Source organism: Anas acuta, chromosome 1, assembly GCF_963932015.1.
Source record: "Anas acuta chromosome 1, bAnaAcu1.1, whole genome shotgun sequence".
NCBI lineage: Eukaryota > Metazoa > Chordata > Aves > Anseriformes > Anatidae > Anas > Anas acuta.
Genome location: NC_088979.1, coordinates 23,002,236 through 23,026,888, shown reverse-complemented (window position 1 = coordinate 23,026,888; position 24,653 = coordinate 23,002,236). Strand labels below are relative to the sequence as shown.

Below are 24,653 nucleotides of genomic sequence, written 5' to 3'. Positions count from 1 at the left end.
TGGAAAATTAATTCCACAGCCCCCTCCGTCCTGCTTCCTCCTGTTCCTCCACATCCCTCTGGTGCAAAGGAATTATCTCCTTACACAACACCTTTCAGTACGAAATGGGTAGCAGCGAATCTCACCTTGGTTAATGGGTGTGCTAGTGGCTGCAAGCACGAGGATGAAGCAGTCCCAAGTCAGCTGGCAGTGCTGTAAACCTTGTGAGCAACTGTCACAAAGAGGTAAAGATAAGAGCACATGCTTTCTAGACTCAGACATCTTCACAAGTTCCCCTTTCTTCTTCCTTCAGACCCAAACATGCCACAGGAGTTTCTGAACTACGTTTCTGATGTCATTTAATTCTTTACCTGAAGTCATCATGTGAGGCACAAGGCCGTAATAATCTCATGCTCTCTGTTGTTTGTGCTCATTTCACATAAATGCCTGCAGTGTTTCACCATCCTAACTTGAAACCGGTTATTATCAAAGGCTCTTTATTTATTTTTATTTTTTTCTATTGCAATATAATCTTTGCAGCAGGAGATGTAATTTTTCGTGCTATGGACAAAAAATATTAACCTAAAAACTTGTGAGCATATTTAGATGAGAACTAGGGAACATGGTTTAGTGATGGGTCTCAGAAGGTCAGGTTGATGGTTGGACTTTGTGATCTTGGTCTTTTCCAACCTAGACTAAAAAGATACGGATCAGGACCTGCAGAGATGCCTGCTCTCCTGGAGACCAGGCACAGCACCTGGACTTCTCAAGAGGCTCTAGACACCTATGTTTACACAGCTGAATTGCCCCCTTTCTGGCACGGACGTGCTTAGCACAATTCCTCTGGTATGTGTTTCCAGGCTTTAGAAGCCCTAATGCTCGTTTTATGTTTAATTTTAGTGGGAGTTTGCTCTGCAGTTTATAGAGGTTGTTTCATTGCTCTCCTCTGTCTTTCTGTTTCCAGGAGGCTTGGTAGTTTAATGTCTGTCTACTTCGGGAAGGTAAGTGTGGGGAAGGAAGGGCCTGGATTTTTAACACAAGGAATTTTTTCCTTCATAGCAAAGCTCTTAAGAAGCAAGTGTTTAAATTCAGGTTAAAATTTCATTTGCGTGACTGAAAATTCAGAGTAATTTCATCAAATTCAGAAGCATTGTTTCAGATATTCGGTAATATGACTGAGGGCAGAATTGATGCATAGATTTATATGGTACTTAAGATATGATAATCCTCTAATCAAACATCTAATTTAATCCCACATTTATCCCCTCTGTCTTGGTGATAAGGACGAATGCTTCTGCAGTCAGAAGTAGTTATATAGTACCAATTTTGGTCAATGAATTTGTGTTTTTCTATTCTTTCAAACACTGTTTATTCAGTCCCTGTTGTACTGAAGTCCAATGACAATGTGTTTGCTTCCACAATGAACCAGGTAGGGCATGTATTTAGTCAGATTTCACATGATCACTGCTGGATTAGCAAAATCCTGAGATACAAATTCCTATGCTGGGCTGAGTATTTGGCATGCCACTTTCTGTCCAAATTTGCCTGCATTTACCTGTTGCTTGACTTCCATACAGATTGCAAGGTGCCAGCCTTATTGCATAATAGGACTTTTTCGTGTGATTGAGTCTGCTTTTTGCTACCAAAATATCAAGGCTAGCACTGAAATATCCCATTGTAGGAATAGTTCAGAACAAAGACTGAAAACCTAAATGCAGTTTTCTGTACACAGCTTGCTTTTTAAAACTGAAGGCAGCACACCAACATGCCATGCAACAAAATACCTCTGGGCACTGAAAATCTGTGCAATAGTATAATGCTTTGAGCGGATCAGTAATGAGATATACTACTCATATTCATAAATCTTCCTAATTGCAGGTGGAACCTAGGCAAACACATTTTCTATGTTGTTTGTGGGTCCTGGCAATGTAAGAATCTGGCATCTTATTCATGCTGAGAGCAAGGTCTGGTCCAAACAGAAATACGCTCAGTTCAGCCTTCTCAGGAAAATCAAGGATGAGTCAATTCTGAAGGGACTTCAGCCAGTGGTGCCAGAAAGTCTAGGTAGTTCAAAGCTGAATACTAGAAAGCTAAATTTAGCAGTGTTTTTGTTTTTGTTTTGTTTTTTAATCCTGGAATAGTAAAACTTAAAGTCTGTCTGTGTTAGATTATAAACTGCTTAGTGGGGACACTATAACTTTAAGCACAACTAAACTTTTAAGTATCTGTGGCAACAGTAATAATGGCACAAATAATTTATTTTCCATTTTATTTCTACTTGATTTCCACTTCCCAAAACCATGAGTAATACTGCAAGTTACCAAGATGCTGGCTCACAAAGCAAGCTGACCCAGCTCTGAATATACTTCTTTAAAGGATTTGGTCTGCCCACCCACAGTGACTGAGAACATGGCTTTGGCAACAAAATTTTAAAAAATTGCTGTGATTATTAGATTAATTAATTAATTAATTAGGAGGAAATTGACTCCCAGTGGCTTCACAAATGTTTCTATGGTTTCTTAAAAGCTGAATGTATCCCTAAGGAAAAAAATATGCTTTTTGAAACGTCTGACAATCTTTTCATAAATTTTAAGTCTGTTGAGCTGAACTATGAATTCAGTGGTTTGTGCTTTAGTGGAAGCCAGGTAACGTGCACTTACCTTTTGGAGGATTTTGTAAACTATCTGTTCATTACAAAGTGTCACTATGAATATCAATGAGAAATATGTTCTATTATATGTATCTGCTTTCAAGCAGACATTGTCAATAAAACCTCAAGCAGACATTGTCAATAAAACCTCATACTTTATAAAAACTACCTGCTTTCTCTGATACTAATATTTCAAAATATTAAAACTGAAAGAAACTAACTTACTTGTGGCTGCTTGTTTACTGTTTGCATTTCACTAGACTTACAAGGTGAAAGAGGACTTTTTTCAGTCTGTTTCCAAGTTTCTTGTATGAATACACAGGAACAGTTGAGTAAAAAATTGGTGTTCATGCTAAAAATCATTAGTATTGGGTTTCAGATCTATGGATAAAGAAGAGTAAAACAGGATTATTATTATTATTTTTTAGTTATTTTCATATTCAATATTTTGATTCCTTTTTTCTTCTTCCTTTCTTAAGGTAGTTGTTAAGATTGTTTTGAAGGAAAGAGAGGCTTTTGTCTTTGAATGTCCTTTGTGCATTGCTTAAAAATGCTTCAACACATAATTAAATTTCTGTTGGTGTAGCTCCAGGGAACATTACCTGAATCTCCACCTGTGGTCTCATGACCTGTTTATGCTGATACAAATCTTGTTGGCCACTAAAAGTGGTACCACTGCACTTTCCCCCATCACTGGTTGCTGATTCCTGACCCTTCCCATGCAGCAGTGCTGGGTTTCACCTGGTTCTTCAGTGAGTTGAGCCAGGGCAGTGATAAAACTGAGAGGCAGCCCTGCAGAAAAGCTTGTTTTAGCACCAGCCTGGTAGATTGGCCTAGGACTGCTGCAAAATTGCATTTTCTATTCACAGAAAAAGCTGTACAGGTGGTTTATGTAAAACTTCTCTCTCTCTCTCCCTCTCTCTTGGCCATGGCATCACAGATTATATGTTAACCTCCAGTTGGAAGTCTTAATGTAGTCCATTACTTCTCTACAGGATAGCCTAAACTACAAGTCGCCAAGGATTTTCAAGCAGAGCTCAATTAAAAATGATTGCATAGCTGATTTTCTGCAAGATTTAAATGTGAATGTCCTGTTTTTGTTTAATAGAACATGAAATATGGTGGTATAGAATAATATTAGAAGCATGAATGCCATTCCCACAGGATGAGGCACGACACAGCAACAATGGAGATTCATTCAGTGTACGTGTTCATAGTCTATGTTTAGATATTGCCATCCTGGAATAACATTTCTCTCAGGCTGAGTGGATCTGATTGTTGTTTTGAGGGCCAGATTTATGGTAGTCAGCAAATTAAGGATATTTACTTGTATGACTGTTGTCTTACTCAAGGTGCACAACACATTCAAGGAGGGGAAATGGTAACAGAAATGTCACAGAGTCTCAGTTAAAACACTTCTGCCATGTGCCATCCAGAGACACACTTCAGAGTCTGTGTGCTTTTTGGATTTCTCCTAGACCCTCAGCTGAAGAGCCCTGGTCCAATCTCATCCTTTTTATCTGTGAAACTGTCTCATCCTGGACCACCCAACACCCAAAAGTGAAGCTGAGGGACCCTTTTCCATTGCGTAAGTATTGTGTAACAGAAAGAACTGTCAGAGAACATTTTCATAGGCTGACAAAAATAAAAAAGCAAAACCAAAAACAAACAAACAAAAAGCCCAACACTTTACCCTCTCAGTACATATACCTCTCAGTAGCAAAAAAAGGGGTGAAAAGGTTGTTAGGGTGAAAGCAGAGTTTTATCCTGAGGGGTTATATATAGGTGATTCATTAGATTTATGGCAACACTTTTTGCTGTAACAGTGGATACTGCTGTGTAGTGCTCAATAACTCTTTTGCACTTAAATTGCATATTGGTCCATCTACTTATGCTATTTTAAAAATCACTTTTTGCACAGAGTTTTACTGTCTTGTCTCTTGATATTGATGATAATCCAAATGTCTATAATACTTTAAAACTGCCCCTGTTGAAAAACAAGACAGCAAGCAGCCCCCAAATAGCAGGATTGTTTTGGGCCAGCACAGTCCTGTGGGGAAAGGCCAGGCTGTAGCAAAGCTACCTCGAGTCCCTGAGGTCTGTAGGGTCTGTGGGGATGTCCTGCTGTGGTCACAGCTCTGTTGCCCTTTAAATAGCTGCAGCATGAGCAGTCCTTGCTGTGCGGCCAACTGCTGCCGATTGATGCAAAAAACATTACAACCTTGCTGGCAGTGGCCAGTTCCCTAAAGAAGAAATTCCCTGGCTATCCCTTGAATAATAGCCCTTGAATAACTCTTGGCCATGCTCCCACAGCACTGGGAGGTGCCTGACCCGAACTGTGACTGGTGTCAGTTTTGGTGGCATGCATCTGGCATGGCAGAATGGCAGATGGCGCTTCGTCCAGGGCCTGGAGCTGTTGGGAGCACCCTGCTCTCCTCTTTCCCTTTTCTCAGGGACCATGGGGGTCAACGTGGGTGCTGAGAGGCTGCAGCAGGAGCAGCTCCTTGCCCAGAGCGGAGTGGTGGCATGCCAGGGGGTGTGGGGAGGGTGAGTCAGGGCCAAGGCCAGCGGGGACTTCTTATGGATGAGGCAAAACCTCGTGGCATATTTTTAGTGCCTGAGGGCCTCTGGGGTCACATATGGTACATTTGGTCAGGGCAGTCAACATGAAGATGCCTGAGACATCCTTGAAGGTTTGGTCTCTGGGATTGTTTATGGCATTAATTGTTAAGTAAAAATAAAGCACAGAGACTGCTGTTATTTTTAATAGTACTATCACAAACGGCAAAAATATGTCTACTAAAAGTGAACTCTTTTCTTAAAATACTTTTTTTCCCTTGCACTGAAGGCCACTCACATTAGAGAAGTGACTAAAGAGCTATTGCCGCAAACAGGAGAACTGCCATGCTAATTTCTTTGTGCTGTGCTGCTTGGTGAACCTTTACAAACGAGATTATTTACTCTCCAATTCCCCCATTGTCATTCTCTCACCCCTTTCTATGTGTGGTAGCAAAAGCAAAACAAAAGTAACTAAAATGTCAGCTTCTGAAAAACAGCATCTCATTCAGCTACACGATTTTATTGTCAATGCACACAAACAGAAATGAAAAATAATACAGGAATAAAATGAAGATGGAGAAAATACAGCAAACAGCAGTGAAGATCAAAAAAAAAAAATAGAGATACCAAACCTTGAAAAAGGAGAGCATCTTGCTTCTTCACATTAAACTCTTTAACTTTAGTTTTTTGTCTTGTCTTGCAATAAGGTGATGAAGTAGATAGTGTCGTAACAAGCATCAATTACACTGTACTTCAGGAAGTGCAGGCTTGGTTGCGATCCCTAAAACTCTATTTCTGGCAAAATTCCCAGAATGTTTTTGGGTTTTGCTGTCCTTTTCAAGGAAGGAGAAATGTTACATAAGAGATTCTTGCACTATTTGCACTTTTGTTTTTCTTAGTGAGAGTCAGCTTATAAACAAAGATGTTTTTAAAAAGTAATTTTCAACTGGTGTGTACAATCAGCACTGCAACATTTCAGCTTCAGTGCAATGGGTATTCCCATATGATTTTAGGCTGCAGTACAGACGATGTTGACATACTACTCATATCAATGGGCACATCATCCTGTTTGACCTTTCAAAAACTATTGATGTTATTGATTTTTTAAACAGTAGAATAATAAAGGAAGGTGGCCTAAGCCATGAATGTGCTTTGGTGAAGCCTTTTTTGAGAATGAAGAGACTCTCTTTTGATATATAATTTATTTAAGGCATCTATGTGCTTGAATGCAGAGACATAGTTCAACATTCAGTCCACCATCACCATCATTTACCATACTGAAGTCCATTTTAAGGATTTATTCAGAAAGGAAGGTGGCTGACTTTACTTTCTGTTCCATTATTCATGTGTTGTCCTGAGGGGACCTTTGTTTACATTACGTTATGCCTCATGAACAACCTTTGTTCGGAAAAGGAAAACTAAGTGTTTTTATCTTGAACAAACAATGAATAATGCACCATATTTTAGAGCTATCCTAAGGGCACATACTTACTGTAAAACAGAAAACATTAAAAATGCTGAACGGAATGGGTTTCTGCAAGAGTTTTAAAATACCTTATCCTCTGAACATAGCTGACTGCAGCCAAAGTCTGATCCATTTTATCTCTTCTTTTAAGTAGGGAGACAATATAAAAGATTACCATTTAAAGGATCTAGCTTTTAGTAAGAGTATCTCCTGTTAGGATTTCCAGGGCTGAAGAGCTGGCTGATCAGTCATTTACTGATGAAAGAAACAGGGGCATGTTCTCTGCTGTCATGTGGCTTACAACATTGAATCTTAAAAAACTTCCCTGCATTGCGTACACTTGAACTGCTCTTCAGATTTTCACCATTCACCTTCAGTTCCTGCTCCATTGATTCATTTGTCATCGATCATTTACTAACTGTGAGGGACAAGAAATGATTTTCTTTACCACTGTGCTCTGTCAAAAATTATATTCTAAAGCCAGCTGTTAGGTTTTCCTACTTGGTTGTTAAACAGATCCCAGTGACAACAGAGTAAAAGTGTATAACACAGTAAAAAGATGACTATCCTTTTGGTTCTTCATGGTGAGAGATTGTATGAGCAAAATTTGTTCAACACAGATGGATGTCCTTCCTTCTTTCCCTCCCTCCTTCCCTCCTTCCCTCCTTCCCTCCTTCCCTCCTTCCCTCCTTCCCTCCTTCCCTCCTTCCTTCCTTCCTTCCTTCCTTCCTTCCTTCCTTCCTTCCTTCCTTCCTTCCTTCCTTCCTTCCTTCCTTCCTTCCTTCCTTCCTTCCTTCCTTCCTTCCTTCCTTCCTTCCTTCCTTCCTTCCTTCCTTCCTTCTTCCAATGCTGTCTCCCTTGAAAAAAGAATGTCAGGACATGAAGGACATGGAGTTCCTGGTGGGTCACCATGAGCCAGCAGTGTGCCTTTCTGGTGAAGACCGGAGCTTCCTGAGCTGCATTAGGAAGAGCATTACCAGCAGTTCATGGGAGGTGATCCTCTCTGCTCAGCCCTGGTGACACACATGTGAAGTGGAGCAGCTCTCCCTTTTTTACATCTTTTTGGGGAGGACAGTGCTATCAAGGTTTACAACCTAGAGAAAACGCGTACTAGTGTTGCAAGAAGCAAACAGCTTGTAAGTTTTAACAAAGAGAATTTGATTTTTGAGACATTTAGTGAGAAAAAGCTTTCTTCTTTTATATTCATAGGCAATTCAACTGCTGCAAGCAGAAAGTGAGAAAACACAAATTGGAATTAATTTGCTTATTTTTAATAAATGGTGTACCTTAATAATGATCTGTTGGAACAGATTACCAGTGGATGTGGAGTATTGTTCTCTCACTTTAGGTCAAGTTTGAGTGGAGAGTCAACACTGGATAAAGATCAAGTTCTACTTGAACCAAATGTTCAAGAAAAAAAAACACTCCTCCTATAGGATTGTTGTATCCTCCTGTAGGGGCTCCTCCTATAGCACCTACAGCAACCAGAACCTGCTTCATCTCCACAACTAAAGCAGAGAAACCACCAACACGAGCCAGCAAGCTGCTATACCTGCTCTGCCCCCCAACTCCTGCTCTACCGTCAGTAGGCAGACATTGAACCCAGGAGGCTCCTTGGACCATTCAGGTCAAGCAGGACAGGGTCTAGCAAATTAAGGCACCAAGTGGGTTAGGAAGTCATGGAATGTAGGTCAACTGGCTTACTAACTGAAAGGATCTTCCAATACCTAAATGCTAGTTAAGGTATCTTCAGACAGAATCCCATGCTGAAATGTGCGCAGTGTGAACGCCTGGGTCAAAACCTCACAGTTGTGCTTACTGCCACAGTACAATGACCTTATTATTGGATTTCACCTCCTGCCTTTGTGGTGGTTCAAATATATGCATTTTATTGCAAAGTCTGGGTGGGCCTGGAGCATATATTCAGTCATTTCATCTCAGGTGAGAAACGTTAACTCTTCAGGCTTTTCCTCACTTTTAGCAATGAGCCCACACACTTGTTTTTTGTTTTCCCATTTCTGGATCTTCCTCATTGCTCCAAACTCCTTTTGTTTGTTAACACTGCAAAATGATTTATAAACAGGTGCTTCTGAATCATTTTTGGAGCTTTCTTTAGTAAATATTAAAAAAAAAATAAATGTAAAAGTTGGCTGAAAGCTTTGCTATACTCATTTTCTAAGAGCTTGACTCTTCTATTTATAACAGGTAGGCAGCTCATACGCAATGAAGTCAAAATATAACTAAGGTGGTTATGAAAACATAGCTAATAAAGGTGAATTGTTCTTCCTTACAAGTGCTTGAGTCAGCCCCATAAATGCTCCCGCAAACCTGTGCTCACCCATGCTGCCAGGATGCCTATGCTTCATAAAAACTGATGCAATGAAAACTGAATCGACTGCTTTCAAGGATCATTCTGAGAGCTTCATTATTTAATTTTTATTTCAGTCTGGGCTCTGTTGCTTACACAGGAAGTTCACTCGACTTTTAGTGCCTTAAAATATTATAATAACACTACTCAGGTCTTGCAGTTCTGAGTAGTGACTTTATGTGCACAAAGAGACATTCACCACTCTGCAGAGCCCCCGTATTACTTAAATCTTACAAGATTAATATAGATTCACATATTGCATAGAATATTCTGGCCTTTCCCCCCCATGAGCTTCCAACCTTGGGATAAATACTTCACCATGAGGATATATCCTTGAATTGCTAGTACAGTCAAAAAGAGACAAATGTTCTAGAAAGGTCCTTTGCCTTAAACTAATATATGATACGAAGACTATATCTAACAAGTGCAGATGCACTGACCCTCTGGGGAACAGGGATGAATAGTTGCAAAGTATTGCCACCTTTAGCCCCAGTCCAGTCTGTCTGTGTTTCAAGCTGTAATACAAATCTCGCGTGATAAATACAACAGTTGTGTTTTCATTTTCCAGGAAGATGCATACAGAGATGGTAATTGCCAAAAAGACTCTTCATAGGAATCTCAAGGAGATTAGCACAGCTGTAAGGCAGTTAGGTCCTCTTTCCATTATCTTGATGACAAACAACCACTTGTAAATTGGTGAAAGTCAGCACAGTCCTCAGGAATTATTTTTGTAAAAGTCCAAGCTTAAATGAAGAGCTAGGGGTGAGGGAATCATCTGTACGTGTGACTGAAGTGGCCAAGGCTTCTTCATTGCTTCTGAAAATTGCCCTCCTTCGACGACTGCCCAGTGACTGCTTTAGTTTCTCCTTAAAGAAAGTAGTTGTGAGAGTATAGAGGATGGGGTTCAGGGCACTGTTTATTGGCAGAACAAATATCACTATCCAGGAAGTGACAGTGTCTAGGAAAAAATATGAGATACTTAGTATGCTCTTTTGTAAGAACACTACAGAAGTAAGCATGTCTTTATGTCCTTTTTAATTTGTCTTTCTTTTTTAACTTTATGTCACCTTATATCATTTTTGAAGAATTCTACCATACCATCATTTTTTACAAGAAAGGGGTTTGAATTCAATGTTGCTCAATGTGTTTTTCATTGAGCTCACCAGGGGTTTTGATGAGATGAAGGAAAAAAAAAAGACTTTTTAACAGAGAGTGTCTTTTTTTTTTTTTTCTATCTACTAGAATTTAATAAATGCACTAAATGTGCACTGAGGCCCATCTCTCTTTAGGAGAGTATTTAATATAAATCTAAATCCCCTTCAATACAAAATAATATAAAATCAACCTTAGTAATACCTAGTGTTTACATTGCAGTGTTCATCAGTAGGGCTCAAAATACTGTACAAAAGCCACCATCAGAGGGGTGAAGTTACTCGCTCAGAAGGCCATGAACTTTACCATCCTGAATCCCACTCTAGCCATAGTTGTATGTCTGCTGCACATCCTCATGGTGGATATGTTTTATCTTTAACTATCCACCTATAATCACTTTTTTCCTGGTTATGCAAATGGAATTAAGTGCCGCCAGTGAGGCTGAAAAGGTTTTATAATAAAACCATTGTCAATTTACTACATTTCTTTAATGCCTTTCATCTTGTGGGGAATTATTTACCAATTTTCTACAAACATGAGACATCAATTTTGTAAAATTTTAATGGGAAAGCAGGATGCCTTCATTACAGTGTTATCTGTTAGCAGCTGCCAGGCTAGCAAGACTGCATATAACCAGTGCAAAAACTGCATATAACCAGTGCAAGACTGCATATAACCAGTGCAGTGGTGGAGAGCTGTGAAGCATGCATCTCTTTACCCTCTCAGGGGCAGACAGGGGACAGCGTGGTCCGTGATGGACTTATGGACTTACTCATACATATTACTGTGAGATTTTGCAGCTGTAGAAGAAAACTTCTTTGCTGGGTAACCTATTCTTGTTCTCACATACATACATGCAATTAAGGTTATATGTATTTACTTTAAAGTTCAATTTCTGAACCTAGAAGAAGTCAAACATTTTGGGCAATACTTCCTCTTCACCCATAGCTTGCTAGAATTCCTCTGGCAGAATTGGTTTACTTTAAACTGAATCTTTACCAAAAGAAATCTCACTCTTAAACAGCATTACCTAGAATTTCCACCTGGAATAAGGAGAGGATTTTAATGACAAAGACAGGAATCCAGCAGATGGCATCAGTGAATACAATAAAAAAAAATCGATTGGCGATGGCAACATCTCTGTGAATGTGACTCCTCATCTCTGATGTCTGAAGGGCAGTTTTCTGAATGGAACAAAACATGCTGACATAGGAAAATACTATGATGACGAAGGCGAGCAGGTTCACACCTGTGGGGAAACAAGATGGAAATCAAATGGCATTGAAATGATGACAATAGCTCCTCTCTCCCCTTTCTCCCACCACTCCTGTTTGATTTTCCTCTATTGCTTGGTTAAAATTTTTATGTTAGGAGCAGCTCCTCAGTATTGTCAAGTGTCACACAGCCCGCTCGCATACCACGTGTTCCCATCTGTTACACAGTGAGATGTGAACAAGTTGTAAGAAGTTACTATAGAAACACAGTTAATGCACACGATGGGGGGGCTCATGATTCCACAGAGATCTGATCTCCCGACTAGAAATGCTGCGATAAATCTGCACCAGAAAGCGCCTCCAGGTCTCTAGCATGGTGATGAAAGAACGACATATTCCCCAGCAAAGTGACAAACCACTCTAAAGCGTATGTTCATTTCAGACAGCCTTCCTCAGTTCTGTATAAATATCCATCACAAATTCCTGATGGAAGAACATGTGCAGAGCAAGCTGTGCAACTTGGATTTTAATCACACGGTGCTGTGTTGCAGAGCAAGACTTTTAAAAATTCATCAGATGGCAACTCTGCGTATTGGAGTGCTCCAATAAAGAGCTGAAAGCCATCGAAGGAGCCATTTCAGTCAAGATCCCAGCATCTGAAATAGTCACTTGCTCAGAAATATGGATCAAAAAAAAAAAAAAAAAAAGTCAAAGAATTGAAAAGCATAACATGATCGTTTTATTGATGGGAAATCATTACATGAATTTGATTTGACATATGTATTGCATTTTTTACTTTCTACTCAATATAATTCTAAACAAACTACAGCTTTCATCTTTCAGTATGTAGGTTTTCTGTCTTGAGATTGAGAAATAAAAGGTAAATGTATGTGTATTGGCAAAACAACCTATACAGCTTAGCAAATGCAGGTCACGGAGGAGATCGTTTGGCAGCAGTTTGAATAATTTTCAGTCTTTGCTGTGAGCGAGTGCTCAAGCTGAGCATAACCAGTTCATACATATTTCAGACTGAAGTTTCTGGTTCTATTCTGTTTCTTTCAAGTTTGTTTTATATACATACATTTAATCATTATTCGTTGCCAGTATAATGCACTTACAGCTATACTTTTAAAGTTTCATCCCGTGTTATTTATATCATCACAGTTTCCTGTGATGCAGTGAAAACGATGCTGAGGAGTCATTGAAGGTTGCTGATGTTACAGATTTATCAAAATGAAAAGGTTTCAAACTAAAATATCGTTAAGTAATTGCATGATCTCACTGTTATTACCCAAATTCCTATTTCCTTCTATGTCTTCTCCTCTTCTGTGTTACATTCACATGTGTTTTGTTAAAAATAGGTGCTAAACTCTTCAGGTAACAGACCCTTAAGAGTGCTGCCAGCACATGAGGCTCTGGTCCTCTTGTGTGCCTTTAGAAACTATTACAAAATGAACATTAATGGTGTACTGAAAAGTGCATCTACCAGTGAGTATTCATTAGGTATTTTTTCTAGTAAAATCATATTAATCAGTAATTATGACACATTAAAAAATAAACTTACCAAGAAAAATACTAAGGGAATACCTGTTGCCTCCAATTTCTTCCATTCGATCAGAATTCAGTGGGAAACAAACTCCATTTTTCCCATAATAATTTCCAAAAAAGTCCACATCCCAGAATGGGATTATTGCTATGACAAATCCAGCAATCCATATGGATATAAGAATCACTATTGTCTTCTGCTTTCCAGGGCGGATATTACTGAAGGGAAAGACAATCACTAAATACTTTTCCAAGGTCAGATATGTCAACAATAGGACTGAGACCTCTGTAGATAGCATGGCGATGAACCCCATGATATGACACGGTAAACTTTCCATCCACAGCACAGCATATTTTTTATACTGTCCACGGTATTTAACATCAAAAACTCCAATGAAGAACAAATACACCCCCATTAGACAATCAGCACCTATTTAAGAAACAGATTTCATAGTTTACTGAAAATAGCAACAAAATACTTTATGTATATCATACTTCTGTGCCTAGCCAAACTCTAGCTGGCATACAAAAATAATTTAACCCAGTGAGAATTCACTGTTGATAATTCATGTGATATGGGGCTATGAGCCTCCTGGTCACAAATGAGTGGAAGTGCCATTGGGGATCCCTCAGGCGCATATGCAAGGACCTTGGGTCAAACTCCTTGGCTGTAGCCAGCATGGTGGCACAGCAATGTTTGGGCACTGATCAGGGTCCAGATAGAGCTGTGGCAGAGTTTCAGCCAGGAGCAAGCTACAAGTGTCCCAGGGAGAGTGTGGAAGACTTGACAGGTCTACGGCACTACACAACAGTGTAATGACACCATGTAATAAATGACACTGTTATAAAAAATACACGGATGATTTCTGACATCTTGCCAGGGATACACCTCTTCTAATTTTACACATCCACAATATGTATCTACCTACAGTATCTATCTAATTAGAATTAGGCAAATTGCACAATCCATTGACTATAACAAGATCTCAAAGTGACTAGTTCATAGACATCTGCACTGTAACCATCGTAAGTCAGGCAAGATAAAATATTTCATGTGTAAAGGTAACGTAGTCAGAAAGCAGAGTTTATAGGCTTGGCTAACTTGAACAAAGAGATGGCAAGCAATAATAGGTCCTGGATGATTTTAAAGGGTTAACCACCAGGAAATAGCATCACCCTATTGCACCATACATTTCAAGGAAGTAGACTTGGCCGCAGAAAGTCTGAATTCAGTACCCCATTTCTATTGGCTCCAGGGTTCTTAATTTGGGAAGGGCTGCTGGACAACATATGGTGCAATTGTTTGGAAGTAATTACTTTTTCTGAGTTGTGAAATATTTCAAAAATAGTAGAAACACTTATTATTTCTGGTGCTAAAAAAGGGCATATGATGATCACAGAATAATTCAGATAGGAAGTAGTCTACCACTAGCTGGTTTGTTCATAATCTTTAATGCAGAATGAAAAGTAGCAAATAATAAAGTAAAATGTTTAAGTTTCATAGGTTCTTTGTACACATCTTGAATATCTAAAATCAAGGAACTGAAAGACCTTAGCTATTTCCTGGCATTCACTTTCATTTAGAATATTGGAAAATATTGCAAAAATAGATAATGCATAATTTTCAAAAATGCATTGTTACTAGTATATTCACTTATATTTGTGCCCAGAATGCAAACTGAAATTACTGAGGCATACTTCATGCTATACATAGTTTATAAAGTAGTATATACAGTACTGTATTAACTATACAGTAGTATGTTATTTTTATATATTATATCCATCATATATATACAGTATACTACTTTATATATATATTGACTGTACTAATATACTAATCTATTTATTATGAATACCTTTAATGCATACTTACAACACAAAATTTTGATGGACATGGCATGTGTCTCATTTTCTGCTTTGATAAATGATCTCATTCCAATGACAAGAAGATTTCCAAAGCATGTAACACAAGCTATGACCCACACAAATACTCGCAGAACATTGTTAGCTAAGAGATCTTCAAAAGATGAAATCCCATCTGTTAGCGGCGTGCATATTCGCACATGGAGTGCATGGGAGCAGTAGTGAAACTTTTTGAAGTAGCTGAAAAGGAAAGAAATTACCACGTAATGTGGGTTAAACACAAGTCACAGCTCCATACCAGTTATGCAGTTATGTGCCCTTTGTTCATATATGACTTGAGAGGAATGGTCAGAGCAGATAGATTTGTTGTTTTCACAAACCTTTGAAAGACTTTGCTAATCTTTTTTTTTAATTTTATTTTAATTTATTTTTTTGTCAGTGTGCAGGTAGTTGCTGTCCATGCAAAGGTGCTTGAGAAGCAGATCTTTTACTGTTCCTTGGCAGAAGGATTTTGCCTGCATTAACAGATCATGAAATATCTGTGGAATGACTTAAATTTGGTAATGAACATTTAAGGATCTCAGCATATCAGATCATAAACATACCAGTTCCTTGACCATTTATTATTCGTATAAATATTTCTCTATTTCAGTGGCAGTGCTTTCATAAAGAAGGCCTGTAGGACAGGCCACAAAGGCTCTAACAGAGTAAAGCCTGCAAGGAGATGGTTGTTTTGAATTGCATCCTTACAGCCTGCTGGCTTCTGGAAGATTTGAAAATATGTTCCAGTGTTTTCTGAATACTGGATACAAAAATGTTTAAAGTTAAACCTGTCCATAAGTGATGTTTCTTTTTATATTGAAGAAATACTGCACAGTGACTCAGTGTTAAAGAAACAAAAATATCAAAAATCAAACCCAGTTCTTGTGTTTATCAGTAATTCAAAAACTTCCTATTTTATTTGTGAAACAATACTGATGAATAAAGAACAAGAGTATCAAATATAAAAACTAGAAGGATAGATTTGCAAATGAAATTCTAACATGATTGAATTGTGACTTGTATGAACAATGGTTTATGAAAATTTCTCATAAAGAAGGACACTTTAAATATTTAAAGAGACACAGTCATTTCAGTATACACATAGAAGTGTGATGTTCCTGAAGCTGTTTGTCTCAAATCAGGGATAGTAGTTTAAAGGCACCCGGTGTTTCTGGCATCTAGCTGTGACATATTGTGAAGAGAAAAGGCATGTTTTATGATACCAAGATAAAATGGTTGTATGGCACACATTCTATCTTCTCTATCAACATATATGGCTTTTACTCATGTTCAAAATATAATTATTTTTCTGTTTCCTGACTCAGTTCCCAGTTTTGATGCTCCTGAATGACATATTCTACTTCTGCCTCCTAAGCTTAAGGCTACAGGAACTCCCAAGTAAGCAACTAGTTTCATTTATTCAATTTCAGCCAGAAAAAGAAGTGTTAGGGGCAGAAAAAGAACTGGTGTGACACAATTTAGAAATGAGATAACTAAATGAGAAGCCTGTTTCCTTTCTCTGTTTAAAATACTAAATCTATTTTTTTTTCCAGGAATTGGGCTCCCTGTTGAAGTAACTTGGAAACGCAACTTGGGATGGTTTTAGACATTTTTGCATGAACTAAAACCCACGTTATTATTCTTTCTTTTATTTTGCATACATACATGTGGGAGAGGTTCCTCATATGCTGGAACATTCTTGCATTTATACTCGGAATCTCAATCATTTCCAGGTCTCTGTAAAATATGTAAATATGTAAATGTTATGATCTGTAAATTAATTATATGCAATAGGGTTTTCTGTAGTTATCAACATTAGAATTACACAAGCGAGCATTTTCTTAAACCAAAGACCTTAAAGAAACAATTTTATGGCAAAATCCTGACTGTATTCAGTAAGAATGATCCTACTACTGTTCATCACAGAGCTTTTTACTGGAAGATTGTGCCATCAGGATATACATTTAACCTGAGCTCTCTGTGTAGCTAGGCCATTTGACAACCGATGTACAAGAAGTGACTTGCTGATAGAGGTTTTTGTTCCTTTCCTTGGGTGCTAAGCTCAGCTGCTCACAGCAGTGCAATTTAAAGCCTTATTATTACAAACCTTGACCAAAGGGCCTTCCGGTCAACAAAGGAGTCAGAGACCTGGAAACATTTAAGAAGAGGCAGAAATAGAAGACAGCTTCTGCTATAAGAATCAGAAGAAGAGAGGAAGAAATAACACAAGAAGGTAAAATGTGTAATTCTCTCAGCTTTTCCTTGGGGAAGGGGGAATTCCCCTCTGTTATTCAGAATAACATTGCCCTGCAAGTTTTTGATAAGAAATTCAAGGTAGTGGGAGGTAGCTGTGGGCCAGCTGAGGAACAACAAGGACTCTAAAGATCTTTTGCGTCTGGATTACTAGAAGCAGCAGCTGTGGATAGTACAGACAGGCCTCCCCTTGGAAGGAAAGGCAGTCACAGGGACAGGCTTGTAGCTCACAGAAGCTGGATATTTTGTCACATTTTTGGAGTGCTGGCAGAGATGGCTTGTACAAACCACAGCTACTAGCTGCCCAGCAGCAGAAGCTGCAGCAGGGAATGATTCAAGCAATGGTGTGTACAGCTTGAAGGACAAATCACTAGAATGTGTGTTTGCAGGTGAGGACCTGGTCCTTCTCCCACTTGCCACCCAAAGTGCTAAGATGATTTTTTTTTTCTTTTTTCTAATTTTATTGTTTGAGTAGGTTCAGGTGCCTGTGTTGGGTTTTGTTTCACCTGACATCAGGCCTCCACACTGTAGTTAAGGCTGGAGCTAAGTCTCCCTCAGAGCCAGAAGGGAGACTCTTGTCCTGCAAGGCTTCTTTTCGTCTGCTGACTGTAGAGGGAGCCTACCAGAGAAGAAGTCTTTAAAAAATAAACTACAAATAAAATGTATCCAAACATTTAACATTAGAAAATATTAGTTTGAATAACCGGGCAGACATCCGCATTACGTCTGCACTGGTAAAATGAAGAGGGACAAGACCCAGGCACGGTCCATTGGTCTAGTGGTCCGTTCTGCCCAGCTGTTCTGGCCCTTGTGAGCTAGCATTGCCCAGGGTGATGCTGAGCAGAGCCTAAGGAGAGCAGGTGAGCCACTCACCATTTAGGCAAAGAACCACCCTCCCACCTTCTGTCTCTGACATCGCATGGTTCAATGGGACTTGCTGACTAGGGAGAGCACATACCCCATACAGGAGGGAAGATGATATTAAAAATCAGTAAAAATAAAGTGCCAGTATAATATTTCCTATTACATATATGCAAGCAAAACCAGTACTAAGGTGCATTCAGCTCCTTAAAAATCCTAATGGTGACAGAGCCCTGAAAAAGACACTTTGTATACTGAATATATTCACAAAGCATTTCCTGAAGCATCTGAAAGCAAAGCTTCATTCTGCAGCATCCCAATAGACTTTCAGTGTACAGATGCAGTATCAGGAGGACCTATGCAGGAGAGTTAGCAAGCCCAGCAGGGCCAGAAGCAGTGAGAGAAATTCATTATTTCACACTTTTGGCTAAAATGGAAAAACAAAAGAAGCAATTGGAATGGGTTGTTGATTAGCTGTGATTTGAACAGTAAGACAGTCTCCTGACATAGGCAAAGCAAACTAACTTTATGCAGCTGTCAGAGACGAAAATGCTAATGGAAACCTGCCATGCTGTACGAGTCCATTGCACGATGCATGCGCTGCAAGTACTGGTGTACTTGGACTGCAGCTTACCATTTTCACCAGAGGATTCAGCTGAAATTCTTTTTGGTTCATATTCAAGCCCAAGCTCAGTGGCATTATTCCCCCCCCCCCCCCCCCCAAGATTTGAAACTTTAAAAACTCTCTCTCTCTCTTTTTTTTTTTTTTTGGATTATACACTGTCTATCCCATGAAGTAAAATGCCTGTCATCCTGTCAGCAAGTCTTGTGGAAAAATGAATGCGTAGTGAGAGCACTTTGTTCTGGTTAATTCTAACCCAGTCGGATTTTTGGGAGACTGACATTATGTCTGTCTTACATTCTTTGTTCCCGTACTGCATGTTCTGAGTTGAAAACGCAGATCAGACAATCATTTTGACAGGCAGGCAGGTGGTACTGTTACATTGGCAGCAACATATCTATCACGGTTAATGTGCTCTCAGATTGAAATAACTACACTTTTCCCAGCTGGTCAAGGTTTATATAGCAGCAGAGCATGTCTCTGTCCATATTTCAAAACAATGTCCTCTGTTAAGGTTACTGTCTCGTCCCTGTGGTGGTTTATGGACTGGAATATTGATATTAAGTTATACTTACTGCATTTAGTTCTGTGAGTAGTAGTGGTACCAAGGGCTGTATTGAACTTCACAAAGAACCTCAAAGGAAGTTATTCTGGCACAGCTGCCAAATGATAGACTCCCTTATCCATAAAAAAAAAAAAGCACTTCACATGCCCTGGAGACACCTGTTTGAGATGCCCATGAAGAAATGGCTAATATGGCACAAGACCTACAAGAGTCCTGTGGCCTTCTGGAGTAGGAGGTGACAACCAGGAGGGGTAGATAGATTTCCAAGGGCATCTCCAATGACACCAAAGTCCTACATGTTGTCAGCTGAATGAGTCAGTGGTGAATACAGTCAGGGGGATCTGGAAAATGGTTTGTCTCAACATAGACCAGATTTTGGTTTGAATTGCTCTTCAGACTAATACTCCATCTGGCATTACTTGACATGTCCTGTGGTATCTGAGACATCCATGTGGGCAGACAGATAGGACACAGGGCCTGCGAAAGACCAAACACTTCCAGGAGTGGCAGCCAGGAAAAATACAGCAGGGATCTCAAAAAGCAATGCTTTCCAGAATTCTCTTAAATTTTACTCTTACATTAATGATTTTAGACACATTACCCACCTGTTACCCATGGACACTTCACATATAGGGTCTATGAAGAGGAATTGAATATTATCCTGTACACTGACTTCAGCACAGTGTTTTTAACTGTATGGCACAGGAGAAAATTACCAAACAATGAGTTGAAGGAAAGCTGTCCAGATTCATCATTAGGATTAATTCAGGATGTTTTCATTTTGCTTAACAAAAAATAGTGTGAACTGAAGCTCAGCTATTTAAAAGTAACACCTCCTTCTTCTTCTGGACAGCTTTTTAAGAAAAAGCCATATAGCACAGAATGGTAATTTAAAAAAGATGTTACACTCGTGTTTTACAACCCTGAATCCAATAAAATTAGAAGATGTTCTTTTAGATGAGTGAATCTTTAGGAATTAAAGAAGAAATAACAACAATTCTGACTTCAAGCTCTGTGTAAAATACTTAATTAAAAAAAAATGTGGTTTTCAACACGTGTCATCAACACAATGAAGTGAGTATTTTATGAACCACCACAAGTTAGATTTTATAGAGGTTCTAAAATACTTCTTACAATTTATTTAGGTCCTGATCTGCCCAGGTGGCCTAGCTGTGCTTGTTGTGTAATTTGTTCTTTATGTGTAATGTTTGCTCCTAGCCTCATCATTTGTGAATAGCAGTAAAACTGAGCAAACTGTATGGCTGTAAATCATGCATTTTGGCCTGTTATCTTAGGGTGTTGAGGACTCCTGTAGAAATAGAAAATTAAAGTACATTCAGCATCTAATCAAGTGACAATCAGTGTTCTGCAATTTATGAATATTTCTCCTGGAAAGAAAGGATATTATTTAGCGTATTTTGCTAGTAAAATATTTCTCGTTTTACTTACAATGACTGAAGCTGCTGAAGGCTTTCAAAGTGATCCTCTGAGAGGTGAGAAAGTGGATTGAAAGACAGATTCCTAAAAGAAACAGAAACTGTTCCTAACTTTATTAAAAAAAAAAAAAAAAAAAAAAAGACAAAATAAACTATTACATTTAAGTTCAGTTGGGAATTCTCATTTATAACTTACAGCTTTTGTAAATACTTCAGGTCTTTGAAAATATAACGTGGCAATTCTGTAATCCTGTTGCTGGACAGATCCCTTCAAGAAACAGGGAGAACAAGAGAAATCAGATTCATCCCCAATATTCCACTATCCATTTCAATATATAAACTTTAAAAACTCGAAGACACAGATTTCCTTCTTTTCATAGTTGAGAAGGCACACTACCTTGCTTAAAAGTCTAATAGTAGCAAAATTATCTTTTATAATTTCTTTGTTCATCCAATATTTCCATGCTCTAATTTTATCCATAAGTCACTTTGAAGCCAGTCAGTACAGGCACTGATGTTTGGCAATTGCTAAACATGGATCATTTTAGCTCTGATTCATCATACCTCATTCAGCTGAGGTATCTAATTTGGGAACCTGGTTGCCTGAGGGTCTCTGTATAATTTATGAACTTAATCATTGCTGAGAGGTGAGATGAATCAAGGCCTAATTACACAGATGTGAAGCTTTCACATTTAATATAGGTAGAGCGTGGAGAAAACAAAGCAAAATAAATACAAATCCCATGGTAAAGACTGTTTTTGGTGAACAAACTATTTGTTTCATGGAGTTTCCACCATGCCAGATCAGTGTCTTTAACAAATGATTCTAGTTGCTGTTCTCTTCCAACAGCCTTTAGCAGCCCGTTTCAATCACTCGCATCTTTCTAGCCACTGGTGGTTTTCCTTCCAGCTTTCCCTTCTCTTTTTGGCTTCTGCTCCTTCTGCAGCCATTCTCTGTCCCTGCCTAAACACATCATGCCAGATAACGAGGTAGCCAAGGCCCAGATGCAGCGTGGTGCTGCTGCATGCAGGTGAGCCTGACGCATCCGTGCTCATCCTTGGGGGAAGTGGCAGACTAGCATCTAAAAGTAGCTTAAAATCTTAAAACTAAAGGGAGGAGGCTGGTCCACCTCTATAAAGCTGTGTCCCATTTATTTTTCTGTAGAGTATACAGGGAATAGAGAGACCCGCAGAGTGATCCAAAGAGACTCAGAAATGCTGTTGGCTCTGGAAGACCCTGGTGGAGTTTCCAGAAGGGGAAGGAACCTGATGGTCACTTGGATACAGGGGGATCTTGTTTTTTAGCCCATACATTACAAACTGTGCCTGCTGCAAATCCCAGAAATCCCACAATCAGAGGTTATCAGGTTCTCCTTCCCCATGGTGCTGCCTAAGGCACTACACACAGCTCCCTCTTGCTGGCCTCTTCCTGGCCTCCAGCCTTTGCTTCTGCATGGCCTCCTGGCCCACCTTTAGCAGGAAAGGGACAACGCACTCACAGATGACAGGCATTACTGCTCACACACTATCATTTAAAAATAGACTGTAAAAAGCTCACAATTCCCCCAAATCTTTTAATGAGGAAAAGGTATATGCCGGCACAAAGTGAAGTTGATTTCCACGAAGAATCCTGTAAAGGAAAATATGTATTAGCCTAAATACCTAATGATTCAATTTAATACACAGGGCTAATTTTGTGTTTCTGTGTCACTACCTGGCTTTCTATTTTTTCAGTTGTATTAGACTTTCCATAGGACCCTGGCTAATTTTTACAAGCTGTATAAGTTGCAAGGTGTGTTGCGGTCACTGCAAAACAAACCTACACAAGGCTAAAGAGTTAGTTAAGTAAAACTGTCCTTAGCATTAATTAAAAGCAAGCAATTAGCTACGTAAGAGAGCATCATGAAATTTTATTTGATTGAAAGTGCTGGGATTTGCTGTCCAGACAGAAAAGTGACATATTCAAATTTAGGTGTATTGTTTTTGTTTTTTCCTTTTGCTCTCACTGGGTTTCATACCATCCCACTGCAGGGAATTCTCTTTCCTCACTGGTAAGACACCACACCAAGTAGGACAAGGAACACTTCATATTTCTGAATCTTTACATGTTTTTCTTCATGATCCTCCTTCAGATCCCCCTTCAGATTCTGTTTTTCCTTTCCTCTGTATTACATGAACTATAGCTGAATATGAAAAAAGTTAGAATGTGCATTATTGTTGTATACAAAAATATTTAATTTTATCAGCAATGATATTTTTTGCTTATCCCCTGCATGGGAATATGCCGGTCTGAAGGAGGAATGAATTCAGCAAGAAAAAATATCTGCAGGTTGAGATTCAGGCATACTGTATTATGTCTGCTTTGTGATCAGACTGTGAGTCCCAGGACTTCATCGAGTTTGAAAAGCCTGGTACTCATGATCTGGTCACAACGCAGAAAGCATATAGTATGCTTATTTCTTATTCTTTTTGTTGAAACAAGTGATATCATGCCAATTGCCAAAATGCTCCATGTGACTATGCTTACAATAATTCATTTAATGGTAAAGAATACCTCCCTGACAAAAGCACAACTGTCCTGATTAGGCTTTATATATTGAGACAAATACTGTGTTGAGAACTGAGTCACACATATTCAAAAGGTTTTTATTGCTTTGTTTTTATGTCTTTTACTTACAATACTGTGAGCGCATCACATTCTAGGAAGGTGGTATTAGTTAAGGTCTTAATACGATTGCCTTCAAAATCCCTAAATAACAATAAGGAAACTGTTATTCATGAGTTGTAGAATGATTTTGCAGGAGGGAGTACAAGCTCTGGCATAATCTCCTTTTTACGTCCCTCCTTTATTTCTTCCAAAATTAACCCTAATTTATTACCTAGATCTAAATATGAATGTAAATGTCAAAAACAAAAAAAAAAAACAAAAAAAAAAAAAAAAAAAAGCAAAGTATAGCCCTTTCTTTGTTGTGATTTTATCTTTATTTATGGCCCAGCTCACCAACCCTTTCAGCAATAGTAAAGTAATACATTTTCATTTCTCATATGTAGCCTGTATACCAGAATAAATAGAGGCCACTAGGTGGAGGTTTTACATCTAATTGCAACGTATGTCTATTTTATCCTAAGTTATGCTTAGGGTAAACATATTCACAATAACTTACTTCATTTTCTTTGGTAAACTGAAGTGAAAGACAGAATTTTGTTAAGCTCATGAGAGTCATGAGAACAAGAAGCAGCTCTAAAAGTTTATGTTGGCAGAGGACTGTGCTATCTTTCAGATAGGCATTTGAGACAACATGAGGTTCAACATTGGCAAAGGCTCTACTGTTTTTAGAATGTCACACCTGGCTTGGACTAACAGAATAAAAAAATGATGCATTTTTGTCTTCACAGAAAATGATATAATAATTTATCAAAGGAAACTTTCACATGATTTACTTACATCCAGTTAATAAGAGGCATTTGACTACAGATCTTCTTAGGAAGAGTCTCAAGTGAATTGTTTATCATTGATCTTCATAAATTAAAACATGGTTAGAAAACAAGATGTTTTATCATACTTCACAGCAAAATATGTAAGTGTAAGAAAGATATGCAAATGTAAACTTTTGAGAAAATTCCAAGATTAGGTTAGTTACATTGCTTTAAAACTTAAGGCAAATTTAGATTTTACAGAACTACAGAAGAAAAAAAAAAGAAAAAAAAAAAAAAGAAAAAAAGAGTAAGTTGCCAGTAATAAAACATGTTTAGTATCAGAAAAATAATTGCTAGTTCTTAATATTTTTTTTTTCTTTAATAAGCAATGGACTGACTGAGAAATATGCTGAATCATATTGATTTGATCAACCCGCCCCCCACCGTCCCCTAAAAAAATAACCAACAACAAACCAACAAGCAAACAAAACCATGTGTCCATTAAAAAAGTTAAATCCTCACTACTGGTATTGTAGGTTTTCCACACGTGCTCTGACCTTTCTCAAGCTCTTTCCCATGGGAGCTGGTAAGGGTATGGACGATAAGGGTAGGGCAGTATTTCAATTCTCCAAGTTACTAATGCCAGCTTTGGTGGCCACAGC

General features: G+C 38.6%; 1 protein-coding gene across 1 annotated transcript in view; it reads right to left on the bottom strand.

Annotated features, from left to right (window-relative positions):
• Positions 1–7,948: 7,948 nt before the first annotated feature.
• The window catches only part of RXFP2 (relaxin family peptide receptor 2), a 31,237-nt gene continuing 14,532 nt past the window's right edge, over positions 7,949–24,653 (bottom strand). Inside the window, exons 9-18 of the mRNA XM_068672697.1 lie at positions 24,020–24,091; positions 23,252–23,323; positions 22,133–22,204; positions 20,771–20,842; positions 20,588–20,659; positions 16,503–16,574; positions 14,806–15,035; positions 12,952–13,362; positions 11,204–11,422; positions 7,949–9,979 (exon numbers count right to left, since the gene is read on the bottom strand). Of these exons, the coding sequence (XP_068528798.1) occupies positions 9,744–9,979; positions 11,204–11,422; positions 12,952–13,362; positions 14,806–15,035; positions 16,503–16,574; positions 20,588–20,659; positions 20,771–20,842; positions 22,133–22,204; positions 23,252–23,323; positions 24,020–24,091 (1,528 nt within the window). The 3' untranslated portion in view covers positions 7,949–9,743. The remainder of the gene's footprint in view (positions 9,980–11,203; positions 11,423–12,951; positions 13,363–14,805; positions 15,036–16,502; positions 16,575–20,587; positions 20,660–20,770; positions 20,843–22,132; positions 22,205–23,251; positions 23,324–24,019; positions 24,092–24,653) is intronic.